The sequence below is a fragment of the Patiria miniata genome, unplaced genomic scaffold (assembly GCF_015706575.1).
Source record: "Patiria miniata isolate m_02_andy unplaced genomic scaffold, ASM1570657v1 HiC_scaffold_9, whole genome shotgun sequence".
Classification (NCBI taxonomy): Eukaryota; Metazoa; Echinodermata; class Asteroidea; order Valvatida; family Asterinidae; genus Patiria; species Patiria miniata.
Genome location: NW_024037076.1, coordinates 26,512,183 through 26,534,001, shown reverse-complemented (window position 1 = coordinate 26,534,001; position 21,819 = coordinate 26,512,183). Strand labels below are relative to the sequence as shown.

Sequence of the window (21,819 nt, the reverse complement as noted above, 5' to 3'; positions counted from 1 at the left end):
AAACGATTTTAAAAGGGTTACGAAGCGATTTGTCATTACTTTCAAATGAATCACTTAAAAAAAATTTTAAGAGAACATTCATTCTCAACTTCACTAATAAGTCAGCCTATATGAGGCAAAAATGTGTTTTGCTTGTACATGTACAAGCAGTTATTACAGCAGCCATTTGAACTAATCACAACTTGGTACAAGTTTGTCAATTGAGGGCGCCATAACATTTTATACTTCTGAGTAAAAAATGCAACGATTATTTCAAAATGAAATGTTCACAAGAAAATTTGAATTCTTGAAATGCAGTGAGCAAAAAAATAACTGGCTGTGGGAACATACATGTTAGTCTCTGACATGTCTGAAAAAAAAATGATTTTAATTAAACTCAAGACTAAACATGGTAAAATAAGTAACTAAATGACATGTACATGTATCTTTTTAAAAAAAAGACATTGCCAAGAAAAGGAAGCTATTGTAAATGATACACATATCCAACGCATTGAACTGGTATTCTGTTCATCAAGGTCGCCAGAAAAAAAGTCCACATGCATCAGAAACAAAAAATAGGTAAGTGGACAACCCCCTCCCCCAGCCGAAAAAAAAAAGAATTTGATTTCAGGAAACTTGAACACAATTATTTACATAAGGATTTTTGTGCCCAATTCGAGAATTCCTGTACAGGGCTAATGTGTGGTTTTGTACATTGCTAACCCATATTCGTTAGTAAATGGAAAAAAAAAATTAACAAAGGAAAATGGGTGTTCATGATTGTCAGAATACAGATTAATAATATTACAACTGACAAATAGTCAAAACCTCCCAAAAAAACAAATTGGTGAACCTCTTTAAAAAGTTGTTAGAATGACCAGTTGTTTGTACAGATCACGCGAGCCAATCTGAGCCATTTTTGGCTCGTTAAGCTTACCATTTTCTGGTTGTTTTTGTGTCGGTTTCACGCAGGACCACAAAAACCAAAAAAGTGTGATTGTCTACAAGCTACAAGACCTGACCTGAATGGCTAAAGTTCGCACTGGAATGTGACAACTCATGCTCAGAATAAGACTTTGTCTAGAAAGGCCAAAAAATTTAAAATGTTTAGCGTCCAACCTTTTTGAAAAACAGGAAGGAGAAGGCCCTCCCCCCCCCCCCTCCAAAATGGCAACCCGACCGGGCTATTTTTCAAGATGGCCGCCAGCTTTTTTAAAAAAATTGTCGCCACTTGGGCTCAGGAAATGACATACCAGCTTTATATGGGCTAGATGCAACAGACAAAGATGCCAAAATGATGTCACTGTTTTATTATTTTTTCATTTAAAAAAAAAAGGAGCAGCCTCCAAAAAGGAAGTGGGCGGGGACGCTAAACAAGTTTTTTTTTATATTTGGCCTAATGAAGTAATGACATAATTGTGGTCATGGGCGGTCGTTGGCGTAGCGAACACGCGCTCCACCAAAGATCGCGACCACCCAGAGTTTAAAAAGCTGTTTTGCGTTTTTTCCTTCACCGGTAGAAATGACACCAGCGACTTTCAATTGCATGTTTTGCAGTCACTGGCAAAACAATTAACCACGGTTGAGCAGAAATAAATATGTGATCGTGGAAAAATCATCCAATGCCGTATGCTCGTTCGCCATAAAATGGCTGATCCGGTTGCTATGCGTAAAACGTGGTACGTCGTCAAGGAAAGTGTATTGACCCGGGCCATTATGACAAAATGCTTCGACGGTGAGTTGGTATGTAGTGCTCAATCTTGCAAAGAAGTATCATCCACAGTTGAATTCAAAATGTAACTGTTTGCTATAATTGTGTTTTTACTTCTTTTAGAGGTAACAAAGTTGTTTTTCTTTCCAAATCTTTGATAACTCATTGTTCATAACTCTAGCCGTTTGCCCATCATAACGGGCATGAAGTCGTTTCACAATAGACAAATCTTGGGGTTGACGCGGAGTTGACGCAGGGATGAAAACATGTAACGTTTCACACTTGTACAAAAATTTAACCCGGTGCCAACCCCACGTCAACCCAGAGATTGATTTCGTTCCGGGTTGAACTCAACCCTGCTCCAGACAAGAGTTGAGATTTTCAACCTAGGTTGAAACTCTTGCCAGGGTTCAAAACAGCAGTTACCGAGCCAAATGAGCTCGGTTTGCACGAAACAAGTGCGAAGCGATGCGGGGTTGAATTTGAATGCGGGGCCAGGGTTGAAAAGTAAAAACTCAACCCGGGGCGGCACTGGGTTCGCCCAGGGTTGAGTTTAACCCGGGTTGAGAGGCTCTAGTGTGAAAAGGCCTATACCTACAACCCACTGTATGGAACAGGGTAGCCCCATAAATGTGGCCAATTTACTGGACTACCTCCGTAAATAAAGGCCACACTTCCACCATGTACAAAAACATGTCAAACTTTGTCAAATTTTGATTTTCACATTTAGGCTTAGTTTGTAGTTTATTTTTGCTTTTATAGAAGCATACTCACCCTCTTTATGGGCTTATCAGAAAGTGCTGCCTTTTTTAAATATCTAATTTTCGTGAAATTTCATGTTGAAATTTTGATAGGCAAACGTGTGCAAACGAATCTGGAAATTTCACGAAAAATAGACATCTGAGAATGGCAGCACTTTCAGATTAGCCTAAAATGAGGGTGAGTATGCTTCTAAAGCAAAAATAAACTACAAACTAAGCCTAAATGTGAAAATCAAAATTTGACAAAGTTTGACATGTTTTTGTACATGGTGGAAGTGTGGCCTTTATTTACGGAGGTAGTCCAGTAAATTGGCCACATTTATGGGGCTTGGAACAAAGTTGCATTTGAGGTTGGTCTGGACAGTACCATTTTGTTGTGGAGGTTTCCTCTCCCTGTAGGTACATTTCACTGGAATACAGTTTAAGCAACACACACTAATTTAATACAAAAATTGACATACATGTATACTGTGTGCATGACGCTCATACACAACAGGCACATAAACCCTGGCAATACACCGCCCTCTGTTTTGTGCACAGGGATATTGAGTGAGGTCATAAAGAGGGTCCACCAAATTCTCCATGTTGGAATTTCAGAAGTGAGCCCTCAAGAGTTCGGACTGAGTTACACAAGAGACCCTTGAATATCATACACAGTGCTTACACTATATTACAGATTACATTGGGTACAACGTTCCCTCTGAGAAATGTGGCAGAAACAGCTTGTCCCTCGTTCAAAGAAACATTGTGAATGTATACGCTGAGTTCACAATCCCATAATCACAAACTTATAACCAACTTATTACAAGGGCTGAACCTCATACATACAAAAATTCTTTTGTCTGAATTTTTTTTTTTTTTTTTTGGGAAACGCAAGCAGGAGTTGGGCGTAAAAATGTCCGATATTCCTTTCCGCTCTGTACACACTTGAAATTGTTCCTTATCTGTTGTTTTTTTTTTGCCGACAAGGGATCGTACCCCTACCGTGTGACGTAGGTGTAGGAGCGTGAGGGTGATTTACCACTGCCGGACAGGGACTCGGTGGAGGGCACATTGAGGAAATCCCAGATGAGAATGGTGTCGTCGTGGGAACTGCTGACAATCTGGAACTCGTCGAATTGTAGCCGGAACACACGCCCCGTATGCTCCTGCAGAAAAGTATGGATGAAACACATGTATTTACACACACTGTGACCACTTCATACAAGAGGCCCACGGCTGTTCCAAGGCGTTCGTTCAGTACCAGCTGATTTGCATAGCCGCGTGAGGCCGCTGTTCGCGCTTCTTGCAGTGCTTGTGATGAGTGAATACAGTATAGCATACTGTTTTTCGCGGCCAACCATCGATCATAGACTCTGTCGTTGAACACCTGACCAAGGCTACAATGAAAGCGTCCTTTACGATCAAACTGAAAGCGCGCCCAGATTGGTCAATACATGTAGGTTCAGAAATTATGCCTGAAAGAACAATGGTACTTCATTAACCCTAACCACTCCAACTCCATCAACATCCATTCCCCATTTTAGTGGATTTTGGGGGACTTGGTCCAGAAGGCCTGGCGTTACTAAATATTGATGGAGTATGATGGACTTGGGCCTAATGGCCTGAAACAGTGCTAGGGGTATCCAATTGATTTTGCCTTGCTTCCTGTACTGCCAATAAAAGCCATGCGAAGCAAGTCCATGAATGTCAACCAGTGCGTCAGTGGTGGATTCCATTATGTCATGTACAGTTTTGTATTAGACGCACAGTGATTGATGGATTTTGACGGAATTGGTCCAGTTCCTAGTAAAAGACGCTAGGGAATTACGGTTAATATGTGAGGCGTTCTAGCAAAATGAGTCGGAACTGGGCACAGCCCGTTGGGGAGAAGAATGAAAAACAAAAAAAAAGGAACGGGGATGTTTGTTTGATTTTCATATTTATTGATATTTATAATCTCTGATGTATCTACTTCACATATTTTAAAGAAATAAATGTAAAAAAGAAAACGTGGAATAAAAGTGAAAAACAATTTGCATATTTCATTTTCAAGACTACAAAAATTGAAACTTTAAAAGGCCTTTTTCTCAGTATTGTACTTTTTTTGATATGTCCTTAATTGCACACTTTAAAGGGAATATACATCATTTGCTTTTGCTGTAATTTTCAGAAATGGATGGAATTGGGGGGTTGGAAATATATAGCAAATATAGTTACACTGACTTTTTGGAGGTTTTGGGTTCGAAAATGCTATAAAAACCAAGAAAAACAATCATTTTCCTATAGTCTGGTTCCCTGACTCCATATAAGAAGAAACAGAGCAGTTTACATACATTGGAAAATTGTAAGGTCAGGGAACCAGTCTAGCTGGCTCGTACCCGTTCATAGGTTTGTAATCGATTGCAAACAAGTGCGATTGTCAATTGGGGCCAGTATTTGAAAAAAAAGCCAGTTTTTTCCAACGCTCATCGGCCGATCAGCGTTGGAAATTGATACAAAAATACCACTTTTCTTGAAAATGACAGTATACCAGGTGCCATGATTTTACAGGATGCTTTACACTGTCATTCACTAACAGTCCAGCAAGGTATTTCAAAATTATTTGGTAGTTTTAGTTTTTGAAGTTTGCAAATGTTGTATTTTCCCTTTAAACAGCAACAACTGTTCGATTGAAGTGCAACAAACAGTATTGTAAGGAAAATTTTATTCTCTTTCCTAAATGTGACCAGCTCCAGGAAAAGGTGAAATAAGTCGCGCTTTAGTCGTGAAATAAATCCACAACAGAGCCAGCTATTTCAAAGCCTGTTTTCTCATTTGTGTAATTTGAACTCCATGGAACTAATTAATATGCAAATTCGTCATATCTCCACAACGAGAAAGGCTATAGAGCTGTGTCATATATCAAATGAAAGCTTACATTGAGGGCTTTCCAGTCGTGCATATAACTTGAATTTTATTTTTTACGACTTATATCACCTTTTCCTGGAGTGGGTCGCAAATACTCGTTTCCTAAATTGTTTGTTTGTTTGTTTTTGCTTGAACTTACCACTAGCGTTCTCAAGCACAGCGTGCCAGAGGTTGCCCTAGGGTCGAGTGCTGCTTGCAGATCCCACACCTTGATTTTACTGCAACGGCAAACGGACATAGAAATTACATGAACAACACAAAAATAAAACGTTAATAGGATTATTCCCCCAATCACAACCCTTCCCACAATTCCATCCAAAGGATTGAGAAAACCAATCACTTAGATTTTTCGGAGTCGGGTAATCTTCCCCCAGCGGTCACTGTTTCTTCGGCCAGTGCCCCAAGGGAAATCACCCGCCGCCTACGTCATGAGGGAGGTGGGGGGGGGGGGGGCATAATCACGACCTGATCACTTCTAAAATAACTCATCTGCCTAGTCATCACTGAGCCTTGGAGGCTTGGAATGACTCAGTCCTGACCCAGAGCTTTCCCCCCTGTGGGAGATCCTAGCACTAGATCTGAACAGGAAATACTAGGTTGTTAGAAGAAAGCCGGGCAAGGCCTTTGAACAAAGGGGGTGATCCTAGAGAGGCTTACCCAAATCCCCCCCCCCCCAATGATGGTTTCACGTCGATTACACAGAATAACAGAAGGTGCTATATGTACTACATTGAAACCAAGATATCAGTTTTCATGGCAGTGCTGTAACCTACGATAGTGGTTCTTCCGACTCTAATTTAAATCCATTGTAGTTCATTTTTTTTCTTTCTTTCTTTTTGTTGTTACCACATATTTTTTTCCCCACAAAATGGGTTTCAACCAAGATATCAGTTGTCATGGCAGTGCTGTAATCTACGATAGTGGTTCTTCTGACTAGTTTAATCCACTGTGATATCCATTTTTTTGCTTTCTTTCTTTTTGCTGTTCAACATATTTTTTCCCCCAAAAATGGGTTGCAATCATAGTGAACTTCAAACATTTCTTTTTTACAGCATGCAACTGAGACGTCACAAAAAAAGAGAAAATTCCAAGTTTCACAAAACTCTGTGGAGTGTTTTTCAATTTTTAATGACATAACAAGAGAAAACAAAAAGGAAATCAGTGATCTGAGGAATAGCTGCATGCCTGATTTTTTGTCATGCCTGTACAATGTACTTGTAAGCATGAGGTTTGGAGGACAAATTTGAGGGATCAAAAGTCTGTGTGCCAGTCTTGCACATCCATGGTCAAGTAGACAGAACTTTTGATATAAATCGCTCTAAGCATTAAAATAAAACCGCCACGTCCTCTGATAGATCAGTCTTCCCGGTCATAAACAGTCCTGCTATTGTCATTTCCTGTTCTCGTTACCCGAGACGGGGTAACAATAACATTTTGTCATGACTGCAGGTGATAGGGTTTCGAGTGTGTGCCGGGGGGGGGGGGGGGGGGGGGGGGGTGTGGAGGATAAGCAAGGGGTGGGGGCTGTCACTTGTCTCCCACTCAATCATAAAATTCATTGTTCGCTGAGGTATCCATAGTAACTGACAACCACAGCGTATGATTAATGCATGACGAATGACGCTGGTTGGGTCTCGGCCAAGTACCGCAAGTGGTGCGTGCCACACAATACAGTTGTCATGGTCAATACCTGCAAAAGGTATGCCTTGGGGGCATTCAACCCAAAATTGCTTTTGTCATGGAAGTTGTTTTTGTTTCAGGTCGTTGTTTTTTTTTCCTTCTTTTTTATTGGGTAACTTTCTTAATCCTGAATTATTTACTTGAACAAGGTCTTCGACCCAGCTGTGTGGATTTAGGAACCACTGGTGTGGGGCCTCAGTCAAGTCAATCGCAAGGCAGTTCACAAAGCCATCACAAGGCAATCACAAGTGGGTCGTTCCAACAGATTGGGACACAGTGCGTGTTACATCCAAAATTTGGTTATATTATCAAAAAGTATCAATGCATTCTAAACAATTGCTCAACATAATATTTGTTTCAGGGTGTTTCAATACTTGAGAAAGTTTGAAATCATTTGAAAGTACTTTGACAAAAATATGAGCAAAATGTATTAATTCAGACGTAACATTGACACCGTGTCAATGTTACATCCAAATATTCTTCTTTTTTTTTGCTATTTCTTTACACATGTAAAATATTACCCAATCTGACATTGCATATTTATGAATGGACACCTAATGCACCAAGAAAAGCTTCTTTGGGTATTTTCAGGGTTCAAATATAGCAACGGTAAATATAGTAATGATGTCAAAATCACTCAATGGAAGTGTGACATTTGGGGCTGACACGGTGTCAATGTTACGTCCACAACCAAGCTATCATTTCTGCTTCATCTGAAAGCCGACTACCATAACAAAAACTGTTCTTAGTGTGTTGCATGTATACTTAAGAAGTACATAACATGAATTTGGGTAATGTTTTACAGAAATTAAAAAAAAAAGTACAAATATAATACGGTGTCAATGTTACGTCTGAATGACATTTTTGCTCATATTTTTGGCAACCTACATTCAAATGATTAAAAACTTTCAGCAATAGTGAAACACCCAACAACAAATATTAAGTAGAGCAACTGCAAGCAAGGCATTCATACTTTTCATAATATGGTCATACGTCACACATTGTGTCCCAACCTGGTGGAATGACCCATCTTAAAATTTTTTTAAATGAGTTGATAATTAATATTCATTGCTTTCATTTAGAAAACTTTTCAACGACGATGTTGTGCATCAAATATACTCGGATCGTATGGGCGAACTTTTTGCTGCGTCGTGTACAATTTGGAATTTGACGATCGTTACTGAGATTTTCCAAAACTCGGTCTTCATTCGGCTCCGCCTGCTAACAGTGCTATTTGGGTGCCTAATTTTGAAGATTCCAGATCAACATTAGTCAATGTTATCTTACAGAAACATCAAACTGTATTATCATAGCTGTATGATATTACGAAGCAAGTGATTTACTTGAAAATGTGATCAGATCGAACATTAAAAGCTAAAAGTGATAAAGTGAAATCGGAAACGAAGCCGAGCTTTGAAAAAGGGCCATCAATGTCGTCATGTTTATTTTTAGCCACGGAGGCTGCCTGACCTAAGATTCATCAGGAATAGTCAGAATCTTTTGGTCTGGGAACCAGACTAAACCCTGGAAAGCTGTGTCATGTTGAAAGGTTGGAATAATAAGGGAAATAATTTAAGATTTTATGGTTCTAGCCAATCTGCCAGTACAGAGCAGGGATCAAGTCTGAATACTCACCCGTCGTACGCCCCGCTGACGATGCGCTTGTTGTCAAAGCGAATACACCGCACTAGCTCTTCATGGCCTTCTAATACCCTAAGGCAGGCCCCACACTCTATGTCCCATAACCTGGAAGACAATCGCAATTAAAACACTCATTAGCGTTAAATTAACTGGTTTGGGTTCTACTTCTGTGCGCAAGTACCCCCTCAACGGTAAGAAAGGGAGAGTTGGGGGAGGCCACTGGGAGAGCCATTCTAATGCATCGCTGATGACATCTGACGCTCATGCGAAGACGCTCTGGCTTTGTGCACACTCGGAATAAAATAAGTCGCGCGTACTTCGTGCTGTACGGTCGCGAACCAGTACGTGCATGCATTGTGTCCCGTCCACTGATCTCTCGAAAGGGGTAAAAAGCGCCCTCTCTTATTTGTGCACGGAGACCATAATTCACTTCTCAAATACTTCACGACGGCAAATCTTTACAATAAATGTCTATCACTACGCACTATATCTAAACACTTCTGAAAATATTGTTTTTCAGAATAACAAATTCCACCAGCACAGCCAGGTTTTTGGTAGATTCCACAGGACTAAGGATAGCACGACTCAGCCACTATAATTTTACGGAAAGCCTGATGAAGGCACAAGGAATGTGTCCTTAAATTCCTAAAAAGTGGTGGGTTTGGGGGCATTTAGGAATCCTCCAGCCAACAAAAATCAGCCGTTTATTGGATGAAGAGTCTAGCAAGATAGTACCAAAGAAATTCACCCTCCTATCCTATGGAAACATGCATTGTTAGCCTTCTCACTACTTGGGTTAATATTAGTCAAGACCCCCATTGGTTTGTGCACAGTATGCCAGGAGGCGAGGAAGAAAATTTTGACCGTTTGTGACCTCTTAACTAGTAAGAGGGTTAAGAGAGAAAAAAAAAAGATTTTTAAAAAGATCAAAGGTTGAAAAGAAGTTTTTAGGTATCTCTGGTGCTCTGTCAGAGCCTTGGATGATGTCACTTGTCAAGGCTGTATAATCCCGGTCCAGAAAGCAGTAAATGACATGACTCACGCGAGACAAGTCCCCAAGGAAAGTCAGAACTATTCAACATTTTGTGCAACTCATCCCAACCACATGTACCCACACATACATAGTCATCAGAAGTCTTGGCAGGGTTCCGACAACTGGAAGTATTTGTTGGAATAAGGGCAGTGTGGCAACAATGTCACATGATTTGCACTGGTTGCCGATATGGGCAAGAATAGATTTTAAAGTTTTGGGTCTCACATATCAATTTTGCCATGGTATAGCCCCTGTTTATCTTCAAAGTTTAGTTCAGGAGTACAAACCAGCTAGAAATCTGGGTTCTACCCATAAATCTCTGTTGTCAGCCCCAGTCATTAAAACTAAGTCCTATGGTTCCCGCTTCTTCCAATCAGCTGCAGTTCAGCTAAGGAACAACTTACCAGATATTGTCAAACAGGCCGAAACATCAGAACAATTCAAAACCCGGGTCAAAACATATCTGTTCAATTTGTATAATTGTTGATTTCATGAGAGCACATAGGGACCTCACGGTGATATGTGCTATATAAGAATGGTTTTTATTATTATTATTTATTATCATTATGCCTTGGTATTTAAATACAGAACCATGTTTAAGCTCTGAAAGCAGCTTCTACATGTCACTTGGTGGTCGGTCGATCTGTCCCCAGAAAATTGACCCAAATAAGCCTCATGCGTGTAAGTTCCCCACAAAATATAACTACCAAATTTTAATTTTCAAAAAAAGCAAAGAAAATAAAATAAATACTGAACAAAAATTGTTTGTAACAATTCGGAGAGATATTTACAAAAACTTTGTTAATGGAAGCAAAATGTGTGCAGGAATGTTATAGTCACATGGTATTTATCACAAATCGCTATACATGTACATGTAAATCTAGGTATTAATCCAAAGTACGCTGTTCCATATGTGCCATTGGCGTCGCATTTTTGGGCGTCACAATTTGTAAGCTTTGGCAGGGATCATTTTGATAGATTTTTTGCAAGACTTTTATGCAAGACTTTCATGCAAGATGACCAGAGCTTATTGTGCACTCACATTTGTTTATTTCAAGATTTGTTTGTTTTTTTCACAGGATGTCGTCATGATTAAAAAATTACAGTTGTTGTCAAAACCAAAAAGCAAAGAGTCGCACAACTTTTAACAGCAACACTGTGAATACTGTGACATTTTTCTCCAGTTTCTCTTTGATTGTTTTTTTTATTCTCTCTTAGGACTGACTGCACTTTTGTCTACAATTTGAAGAAAGACTCCAAGGTAACAAGGCTGAGATTTTAACAAGGCTGAGATTGTAGAATGCCATGATCCGGTGGTTACGGTGTTTGACTCATATACGAAGGTGCGTGGGTTCCAACCCTGCCAAGAACATGGTGTTTGTGCCCTTGGGCAAGACACTTAACTACAATTGCCTCTCTCCACCCAGGAGTATAAATGGGTACCTGTGAGGGTCGAGGACCGATTGAGCGCTGATATCGGCTGCCGTGTGGTCCCATGGCCTGATGAATGGGGTAATAATTGTAAAGCGCTTTGAGATCGTTGATACGATAGAAAGCGCTATATAAGCACAATTATTAATTAATTTTCCAAGATTTTTCCCGATTTCGGGTATTTGAAAGAATCCTGTTTGAAATCTTGAATTCCTGAGATTTCACCGTAAAGGTGTTTTTATATCTATAAAAGTTTTGATGAAAAGAAACGGTCATTTTAAGGGGTGCCTTTAGGCAAATACAACCTTACATATATATTGCTTTTGAACCCTCGGCGACCATCAAACCCTCTGCCAATTATTTTGTTGATTTTTCATTTTTTCCCCAAACTCACCCCTAAGATAAGCAGAGATACTTTTTCAAGCTTTTTCAAACGAGTCATCTCGTTTAAAATCAAGGAAAAAAAATTGTGGACAAGTTTATCCATAATATGCAAATTATATCGAGTATAAATTGCAGGGTTCAGAACAACCGCACCAAAATCTTCCCGTAATGAAGTTATCAATATTCTTAACCCCTTGACGCCGGTATTGTTTGGCCGTGAACAGCTGCACATTAGGTGGAATGTGTACATGCAAGCATTCAGCCGTTGTCTGTGAATGGATGCGCTATGCAGCATGAATGCGGCATAGCAGTTCCTGGCTTATTGGCTTTTATCGAGCTGCGTCTATAGCCGTCAGCCAGCGCTAAGGGGTTAACAAACTGATAACTGAAATAATTGGGTGAAGATTCTGGCGAACTTGTTCATAATCCCGCAACTAACACCCGATACAATGGGCCAACTGCCGATAAACTTATCACGGGTATTTAAGATGATCCCTCCTTACCTGATAGTGTTGTCCGACGATCCGCTGACCACTAGCCTGTCGCGGTATTGTAGACACGCGATGCCTCGCCTGTGGCCGTTGAGCGTCCGGACAAACTCACACGTTGACGTGTTCCAAACCTGTGGAACAGGCATAAGTAAAATGAATGCACGTGTTCCGGAGGTTTTTAAACCAACTTTTAATTTTTACCTTTCCAGCACAAAAATGCAAACAAAATAACTTAGAAAACAAGGACACAACCAGCAAACGTGGTTATCAAAGATAGTAAAACTGTAGCCCTAAAGATTGGAGAGGTTTCGCAAACGAACGGATGCGGTTAGAGCGCCGGATGCAATTCGCTATCCGCTACACGGGTAAATTGCACGGATAAATCACACACAACACATCAGTAAATTGAGCAAATTGTAGATTTTCACCCTCTTTTCTGAATTTACAAAAGGCCAGTTCGGTATTCCAAAATAGTCTGGTGCACAACAACACGGAACCATTTTTTCGGGATAACCGCGGCAGATAAGTGCAAACAAGGCTATCGGCAACGTGGTGACCAAATCTGCATCCTGTGCAATTTTTCTTGCAATCAAAAAGAGAAACTTTCGTACGCACAAAAGTTTGGACACACAAGACACCTAAAAAAAACTCTTTGTCCAAACTTTTTTTTGCACAAGGTTACGTCAGAACACGATGATCTCTTCAATTTTGCTGGTACCGTGCTACACTTTTGCATGCACATGTTGAAATGTTTATCCCGAAAGAAAACATTGTCAAATCTTGATGTGCACATGAGCAGTTTTATTTGATTAACCCTAACTCCCTAGGCCTTTTTGCTAGGATGTAGCCTCAATCCAGCAAAATCCTCCGATTGGCTTCATAGAAAAATAGCATATTGCCTCAATCCTGCAAATTCGTCCATTATTTCTTGAATATGGTCCGTGGAGGGGTGACCACTGCCTGAATCCTGCAAAATCCTGCCGCAGTGACTGTCAATATGTTGAGGCTTGGCCAGTGACGTCCTGGAGCAGTACAGAGGATTTCAAGCATAATCCATGCCTATATTCATGCATGGCCGGCTGAGCAAAAACAGCACAAGGTCCGGCCCAAGACCTTGACAAAGTGCATCCTACGAAATCAGTAACACACTTTTGCCATGTAACCTCAATCCTCCAAATTCGTCCACTTTGACAAAGAGGATTTTGAAGGATTCAGGGTGGTTAGGGTTAAAGAGGATGAATTACTTAACATATGTGCCATTTGTCTGTGTTTCTAAGCAGGATTAGCCGCAGATACCAGGCTTTCATTGGAGGCTAAAATTTTAGATTACTACTTTTATTGGTAACGGTTCCAATAACTAAGGGTATGGATACGCGTACATGATACGAAACAATAAAATGGTCCATAATGATTACAGATAGCTAAACATACGAGTGCACGTATCCATTCAGATGCCAAACCTCCCTATTATCGCCCGTCCCAAAGCTTTTTACCTTGATGGTCCTGTCTCCGGAAGCCGAGACGATGTACTTGTCGTCGAAGTCCACGACGTTGACCGCCGCCCGGTGACCGACTAACACTCGCCTGAGGTTGATCTCGGTAGCCGACCGCATGTCCCATACTGCAATGGACCGGTCCTACAGAGAGGCGCAAAAAATTTATCACAGCTCTTGTTAAAAAAAGCTCTCCCCCTCAAAAAAAATAATACAAACTCTGTTAAAGGCAATATTCATCATTGGCTTTTGCTGTAATTTTCAGAAATGAACTCTTTGAAGGGTTAGTATAATAGATCAAATATTGTTTAACTGACATGTTTGAAGTTTTGTGTTTGAAAATGCTGGAAAAACCAAGAAAAACAAAAATGTTCAAGTAGTCTGGTTCCCTGACTCCACTAAATATAAAATGGATCAATTTACAGATGCCGGAAAATTGTAAGGTAAGGGAACCAGTCTAGCTGGCCTCACCTGTTCATGAACATGTAACCAATAGCAAACAAAATTGGGCTGAAAAAAAAAGGTAAATTTGGAGCAGTAGTTGAAAAAAAAGTTAGGTTTTTCCAAAGGTGGTCGGCCGACCACCGTTGGAAATTTTTTTTAAAATACCATTTTCTGGAAAATGACTTCACACCAGGTGCCATAATTTTACAGGATGCTTTAAACTGTCATTTACCAACATCCTAGTAAGGTATTTCGTAAAAACTTGGTAGTGCTATTTTTTGATGTTTGCAAATGTTGTATATTCCCTTTAAAACATATTCTGGTTATAGCAATCAGCAAACATGAAGCTTTGGTCCCGACTGTGCATTTATGTGCACAATGAATGGGACCGATGCTCCTGTTTATACAAACTACAGCTGATACAACAAATGTTTTGGCTAAAGTCCAACTGAGTTTGTATTAACGAGAGTTGACTGTATCCCAAATATCCTTTACCAAGATTATAAGTTAAACAGTACCTTTGTGATGACCCAAATAATGACATAGATATTTTTCAGAGCCGACACATGTACATTCGAATCTGCCTACATCCATGTAGTAAGCAGATGGTAAATTCCTGGAGATACCAGCCAGCCCCATGTAAAGTAACAGTGGATTTGGGATGGTTCAGGCGACAACATTACTCAGTTGGGTTTTCAAATCGTACTAAATTTTAGATTTTCTCTAATTCACAATTTGTGAAGTTTAAGTAACTAGTCAAAAGGAAAGGCCATTTCATTTTGATATCAGCCTATGTTTTACACACATTACCCATGTTTATTTTGTCAACAAACTCTGTCTCCTACATTCACTGAACGCCAATATTGACCCAGAAATGAGATTCAGAGATGTACGGCACCAAGCAGCCGACAACAAACGTACCTTTGAACAGGTGACCATCAGGCCGTTGCTGAACCTGAGATGTAGCACTGCCTCGCAGTGGTGGATGAGTGTGTTCAGCATCTGGCCGTTGTTGACGTCCCATACTCTGCAAGAATAGATCAAGATCCCCATCAATTCATCACCACTAGGCTAATGGTAATCTAGTGCAATCCCTCATGTGATTAAACTATTCAAAATATGGCTTAGTGATTGCAGATGCGACAACTTGCTTGTTTTGTTGCAATTGTCCATTTTTGGGGAGAGGGTTGGGAGGGGAGGTTCAACTGTAATATTTAAATTTAAAACCAGAATTTGTTGGCCTGCAGCTTCCGAGATATTTCTGATCGAAACAATGGTTGCTCAATACAATTCTTCTTAATGTTCACTTTCCTACATTTTAAGTCATCATTAACCCTATATTAAAACCACCCCAACCCTTCAAAATCCAACTGCATGTTTCGTTGGAATCTGTTGGAGTGAGTACTGCACTAGTAAACTGATTATGCTTTACATGGGGTCAGGCACACCACCATAATCAGAGTCCAAAAGTTTGGGTGTAGAATTCACCACAATGTATGGATTTTGCAATAAGATGAAGGTTAGGGTTAATAAATTTTACTTTGGTACATGCAACAATCTTGTGAATTGAGCTGAAAATTGGCCATCATAGCCGCATGGGGAGTCAGGTTGGCGTAGCGGTACTTTCCTCGCCTTCCACCGCTGTGACCAGGGTTCGAATCCCGCCTGGGTCAATAAGTGGATTGGGTTTTCAGTCCCTGCCTTATTTCGTGGGTTTTCCCTAGAATATCATTCTGGGGTTTTCCTCCCACCTCTAAAACTGTAATTCCTCCTCTCTACAGGTTTCTTCGGGCTTGTGAGCTACAGTGCCTAGGGCGCTTTTGAGGAATCCTTGGTTTCATTACCAGAAGTAATTAATAACAATAATAATGAGTACAGTAATTTAAACAAATACAATTAATCGCATGAAGCCCTTTCAAACATGTAATTTTTTTGTCATGAACCTTTTTTGTTGGTTGTTTCCCCCCCCCACCCCTCCCCGGACACTAGCCCATCCACCCAAATCACCCCAATGGCTCTCACCTGACTGTAGAATCACTTGACCCAGTGATGATGACTTTGTCATCGTACTGTAAGCACAGTACGGAGCCTGTGTGACCAGTGAGCACCTGTATGCATTGCAACGTTTGACGGTCCCAGATCTACAAAAAAACACAGGATTTTCAGGAGAAAATTGAGAAATTAAGTGCGTAATCCCCAAAAAAGTAAGAATTTGGAGCTGCTCAAGATGTTAAACTTAACTTTCTGTACGTTTTTTTGAGACTGAATTTTTCTTTCTTTATTGTCTTTTATCAATAGTAATAATACTAAACATGCTAAATAGAGAATTCAGGAGAGCGTAAATAGCTATTCCAAGTCAGAGGACGTGTCCGAACCAACTGGCAGTGGCTGGGAGTAACACACACATGTCTATGGGAATTGGCTGTAGCCACAAGCCAGTGGCTTCCATAGGCGCATGTGTTATTTTCCAGCCGCAGTCACAACTTTCTTACACGGCCAGAGTTTCAAGTCTGTTATTGTCATAAAATTGGTAATTTTTAAATGGGTAACTTTTATCATGACTCTTTCAAGATTCACTACATTTTGGAGGATTTTAACGTGGCTTAAATGAACATGTACATTTTTGTGTAAGTACCAGGGGTCAGGATTTTTCCTGATATCAGGCTTTTTAAAGTATCCCCCACTGATCCTCAAACCCTCTGCCGATTATTTCAGGGATTTTCCATTTTCTTCCGATCTCACCCCTGAAGTAAAAGGAATGTGCAATTTGTTTTTCAAACTCTGGCAGGAGCTTCTACATGTCACTCTGTGGTCGGTCGGTCGGTCGGTCTGTCCCCGGAAAATTGACCAAAAAACGAGCCCACGAAGTTTCCCATAAAATATAACTACCAACTGACAAAAAAATGACCACATGCAATGCCGTCGTCAGTAAATGCACTCTTGGCGAACGTGTTCGCAGCACGCCCCTTTGTCTCGATCGATGCGCATGCGCGGCTATTTTGCATATGAAGTGAGACATTCCGGAACTGGGCCAGAGCTTATTGTGCACTCGCGCTTGTTTCTACAGTGCTGTACTTTTGAGGACTCGGGAAGGTTCCTTGTTAATGTCTAAGGTTAAGGATCCAGGGCTATTTGGTTTAAACCTCGTTGGTCTACTAAACGCAGCTCCACTTACCTTGATTGTGTTGTCCCTAAGCCCACTGACGATCTTCTGGTCGTCATACTGTAAGCAATACACGCCCTTGGAGTTTTCACTGTGGCACTGGATTTTGAACAACTCGTGCTGGCCGCACCGCCAATTGTTCTCTATATTCTGAAAACGGAGAGATAGTGAAACACATGACCACAACTTTCAACGACCAGGGTTGGCTTTTGCCCGTGTAGACGCCGGACCCGTGTACAAGCCATGTTGGGTTCTTGCCAGTCAAGAATAAGTGAAAAGGGTTCCCTGAAATCTTGGTGTTGGACCCGGATCCAACGAGGAGAATTTGGATCGTACGGTTCAACTCTAGCTTCGGCAAAGCATCTTGCTCCAGAGTCATTTAGAAGCTTTTCTGTTCAAACCAAATACGCCAAATTGTAAAATCCTGGCTTTTTTTTACCAAATAGGATTTTATGTTCGGTAAGAAATTAGAGTTGTTGGAAGCCACAGTCTTGCAACTAAAATCATGCAAATGGAGCCTTGTTGTTCTGATACTGTAGTAACCAATGGATAACGTATCACCAACCGATAATGTAACAACAATTGACCGATACTGTATCACTAACCGATAATGTAACAAAAATTGACTGATAATGTAGTATAGAATGTATTACACTATGAGTCAATTGTTACATTATCAGTCCTAACCGATAATGTAACAGAAATTGACTGATGATAGTGTAGCGACAATTACTATAGTATCCGTCATTTTTTGTCACATTACCCGTTAGAGATACAAAATTGTCAATTTGTGTGACATTATCGGTTGGTGATATGTTATCCGTTGGTTACTACATTATCAGTTGTAACAAGCCTGAAGCGAAACTTGAGACGAAGCCAAGATTTCAAAAATCTCCCTTTGAAGAAGGAAGTATGAAAACTCATTTCATTTCCTATCATTGGAATTAAATTACAAATGTAGCTTGTTTCCTTTCGACTTCAGCCGCTCCGAGAAAATGTTAAAAACTTTGGAAAGATTAGAATTTTACCAACTAAGATAAATAATTTACAGGAAAAAGAAACAGTATATGAGACTGGCTCATTATGTTTCACAGGCATTTTCAATTTGTGGTAATATAAATGTCTTACAATAACACGAAACGAGGAAAACCGCAAGAAAACCAATTGGCATGCATCCTTATAAACCACTTGAAGCAACAAAAGCAAATTAAAGAGCAACTAATGTAAATCTCGGGCAATCACTGGAACGAATGTAAAGATACGTACATACATGTTTAAAGGGAATATACATCATTTGCTTTTGCTGTAATTTTCAGAAATGGATGGAATTGGGGGGTTGGAAATTTATAGCAAATATAGTTACACTGACTTTTTTGAGGTTTTGGGTTCGAAAATGCTATAAAAACCAAGAAAAACAATATTTTCCTGTAGTCTGGTTCCCTGACTCCATATAAGAAGAAACAAAGCAGTTTACATACATTGGGGACTTGTAAGGTCAGGGAACCAGTCTAGCTGGCTTGTACCCGTTCATAGGTGTGTAATCGATTGCAAACAAGTGCGATGGTCAATTGGGGCCAGTATTTGAAAAAAAAAAGCCAGTTTTTTCCTGGTCAGCCGACCAGCGTTGGAAATTGATACAAAAATACCACTTTTCTTGAAAATGACAGTATACCAGGTGCCATGATTTTAAAGGATGCTTTACACTGTCATTCACTAACAGTCCAGCAAGGTATTTCAAAATGATTTGGTAGTTTTATTTTTTGATGTTTGCAAATGTTGTATTTTCCCTTTAAGTTATCCTCCACAAAGAATCTTGAATGAGATATAGAAATACAAAACTGAATCAAGCTAATTACCTCTATGTCCTGAATAATTCGTGGGTAGAGCTTCCTAAAGTAAATATCCGATTGCGGCGTTTCTCCGGGCTTGGGCTTGAAGAGATAGTGCCCCCTAGAATCCAAACAGAGACAACAAAAAAATTACACTTGTTAATGACGTGAACAGAGAACAAGTGAAAAATACATTATTGATGAAACTTATCTGCTGAACAAAGATCCGCGAGTACACGTACATGAGTGGTACGCATATATGGATGACAAAAGAGTGCTTAGATAATTGGCAAGACTGACTGCAAGTACGTGGGGAAATTAAGCGCCGACCAACTTTCAAAATGTCAAACGGATGTTGGTAGAGCGCGTAGCAAATCCTCGTGGATTTCCGGATATGCAGGGTGTAATTAAGAATAAATAGTGTACGGGTTATCGGCCGGTTATGCAAACATCGTGAAAAGTGCAAGTACAAGTGCAGTGTATGTAAAAAAAAAAGGCAGAGTTTGTGAGACTATGACTGAGTTTAGGTTTTGTAGTCACTGTTATTCCGACATGATGTCAATGACTTTTGGTATTTTCATTTTACAGATATAGTTGAGGTAAATTGTGAATACATGAATTTCATGAAACTAAAACAGAAACTGGCATTAGACAGTTGTGTAAGGTCATTTTAAAACTGACGAACTTCATCTAGAACTGTAGAACTTGTTTCATTTGAACTTCAAGCTGTTCTGCACAGTTGTTGCTATTAACCCTAACCACCCCAAATCCATCAAATCCACCCCCCCCCCCCCCCCCCATTTTGGTGGATTTTGGGGGACTTGGTCCAGAAGGCCTGGCGTGACTAAATACTGATGGAGTATGATGGACTTGGGCCTAATGGCCTGAAGCAGTGCTAGGGGTATCCAACTGATTTTGCCTAGCTTCCTGTACTGCTATTGTGATAAAAGCCATGTGTCGCAAGTCCATGAATGTCAACCAGTGCGTCAGTGGTGGATTCCATTATGTCATGTACAGTTTTGTATTGGACGCAAAGTGATTGATGGATTTTGATGGACTTGGTCCAGTTCCTAGTAAAAGACGCCAGGGAGTTAGGGTTAAGTCATAAAGCACAAGCAATTCAGTTGCAAGTCCAAGTGTAGGGATGTGTAATTTACGGGAAGCACGGGAACCAGGTACCCGATTGAAAAAAACATGGCCACCTGGAGACCCAACCCCAAAATTTCAGTCTCGGAAGTATTTTCAGATACTACATGTACAGGGTGAGTAAAAAAAACTGAAACTCAAAAGGCAGGACCAATTTTTGAATTAAGTTTTGCCTGGAGCACTTTCAAAATCTAGGATATGAAAGCTCAGTCATTAAAGACACAGTCCATCATTTGTAATTTGTGCATTTTGTTCGTTTGAAGCAACAAAAGAGTTCAAAATCTAATGAAGGATACTGAACTACTAACCTGATGAAGTTTCAGCTCAGCTTCAGCTGTATATTCCGAGAATAACAGCATTCTAGGATCTCAATTTCAAATCAAAAGTTGCTAAATCAGGTTTCGAATTGTGTTGAATTGCAGCTTTACGCGATGTCGCGCACTGATCCGACGAATTATAGCAACCTGTGCGTTGTGCCAATGCTTGCGCACGCTGCGCCGAATAACAAAACGAACTACTAATTTAAATTTTCCTACGGTGCTTTTTAAGACGCACTGTTGGAAATGCCTTCTTTCGTTGATTTCTTCAAAATGAGAGCTTGCCAGAAAGAATAATTTCACAGGGAGTTTAGTCCCCTTACTATCTTTCAACCAGTATGTTTTTCAACAATAATTACGCCAGTTACTTTTTTGGATAGCTGCAAATGATGGACTCTGGCTTTAAGCTTTCTTGTAGTACAAGAATCATTCATATCACTCATGTGCTTTTCATGTACAAAAAAACAATTCTCATACATTTGTCATAGGGATGCATGTGAATTGTTTTCGTTTTGCTGAAAGAACACTTACATGTCCTTTTTTTGTGATCCGTGGGCAGAACTTTAAAACGGTGTTGTGTTCAAAATTCCGTGACTTGAAAAGTTTTTCTCTTACCATCCCCTTCTGTCTGACAGCCCCCTCCAGAGTTCGTCGGTCCGGACTTTGTGCTCGATGAGTTTCTTCCACAGCATCCCGTCTGATATGACCCTCTTCCACTCTTTGCACACCAACTCGGCCGCGCAGAGCGACTTGGCGTCCAAGTAGGAGAGAATCTTGTCCCCTATGTGGTCTAGACCTTTTTCTGTGGGGGAAGAAGACAGTTTGGGAGGGATGAGGAACAAGTTACAAGGTACTTAATCGGTACAGGTCTGGTCTTCTTTGGGCGAAAGTCTGGGTAGATCCAATATTTGAACCCTAATTCTCGCAGATCCTTCAAAATCCACCGAGACATTTTGGAGGATTTTTGCCAGATTGAGAAAGGGCGTCATGTCACAGGGTGAAATTATCTAGACACAAAAACTGACTTAGACAGAACGAACAAGCACAACTAAATTTGACCTGTCACAACAGGTAAAATTTAACTCAGTTCATCCATTTTTGTTTGGATAAAAATGGTGAAACTTTGTAAACTGTTGGATGTTTGGCAGTAATTACATAAAAAATGTACAGTAAAAAAGCATTAAACCTAACTCCCTAGGGGTTCCTCAGGACTACCCTGCTAAATCCAACGATTACTTCCTGCTAAATGCAACAGAATTCAACTGTACCTAATTCTAAGTTGTCTGCTGGATCCAACAGAGTCCAACTTGGCGTTATTTATCAGTACCCAACAGAATCCGACTCTGAATATGTACATGTACATTTGTACAAGGGGTTTACTGCTCAATCCAGCAGGCTCCAACGGGCCTTTGATATAGTTGGATCCT

The 21,819-nt window shown here is 40.3% G+C and overlaps 1 protein-coding gene across 1 annotated transcript in view; it reads right to left on the bottom strand.

The window, feature by feature from the left end:
* Positions 1-3,317: 3,317 nt before the first annotated feature.
* Positions 3,318-21,819, bottom strand: part of LOC119720446 (F-box/WD repeat-containing protein 11-like) — a 30,787-nt gene continuing 12,285 nt past the window's right edge. The window contains exons 3-12 of the mRNA XM_038190109.1: positions 21,008-21,194; positions 18,957-19,050; positions 17,113-17,250; positions 15,960-16,078; positions 14,859-14,964; positions 13,494-13,637; positions 12,013-12,131; positions 8,656-8,766; positions 5,480-5,558; positions 3,318-3,599 (exon numbers count right to left, since the gene is read on the bottom strand). Of these exons, the coding sequence (XP_038046037.1) occupies positions 3,432-3,599; positions 5,480-5,558; positions 8,656-8,766; positions 12,013-12,131; positions 13,494-13,637; positions 14,859-14,964; positions 15,960-16,078; positions 17,113-17,250; positions 18,957-19,050; positions 21,008-21,194 (1,265 nt within the window). The 3' untranslated portion in view covers positions 3,318-3,431. The remainder of the gene's footprint in view (positions 3,600-5,479; positions 5,559-8,655; positions 8,767-12,012; positions 12,132-13,493; positions 13,638-14,858; positions 14,965-15,959; positions 16,079-17,112; positions 17,251-18,956; positions 19,051-21,007; positions 21,195-21,819) is intronic.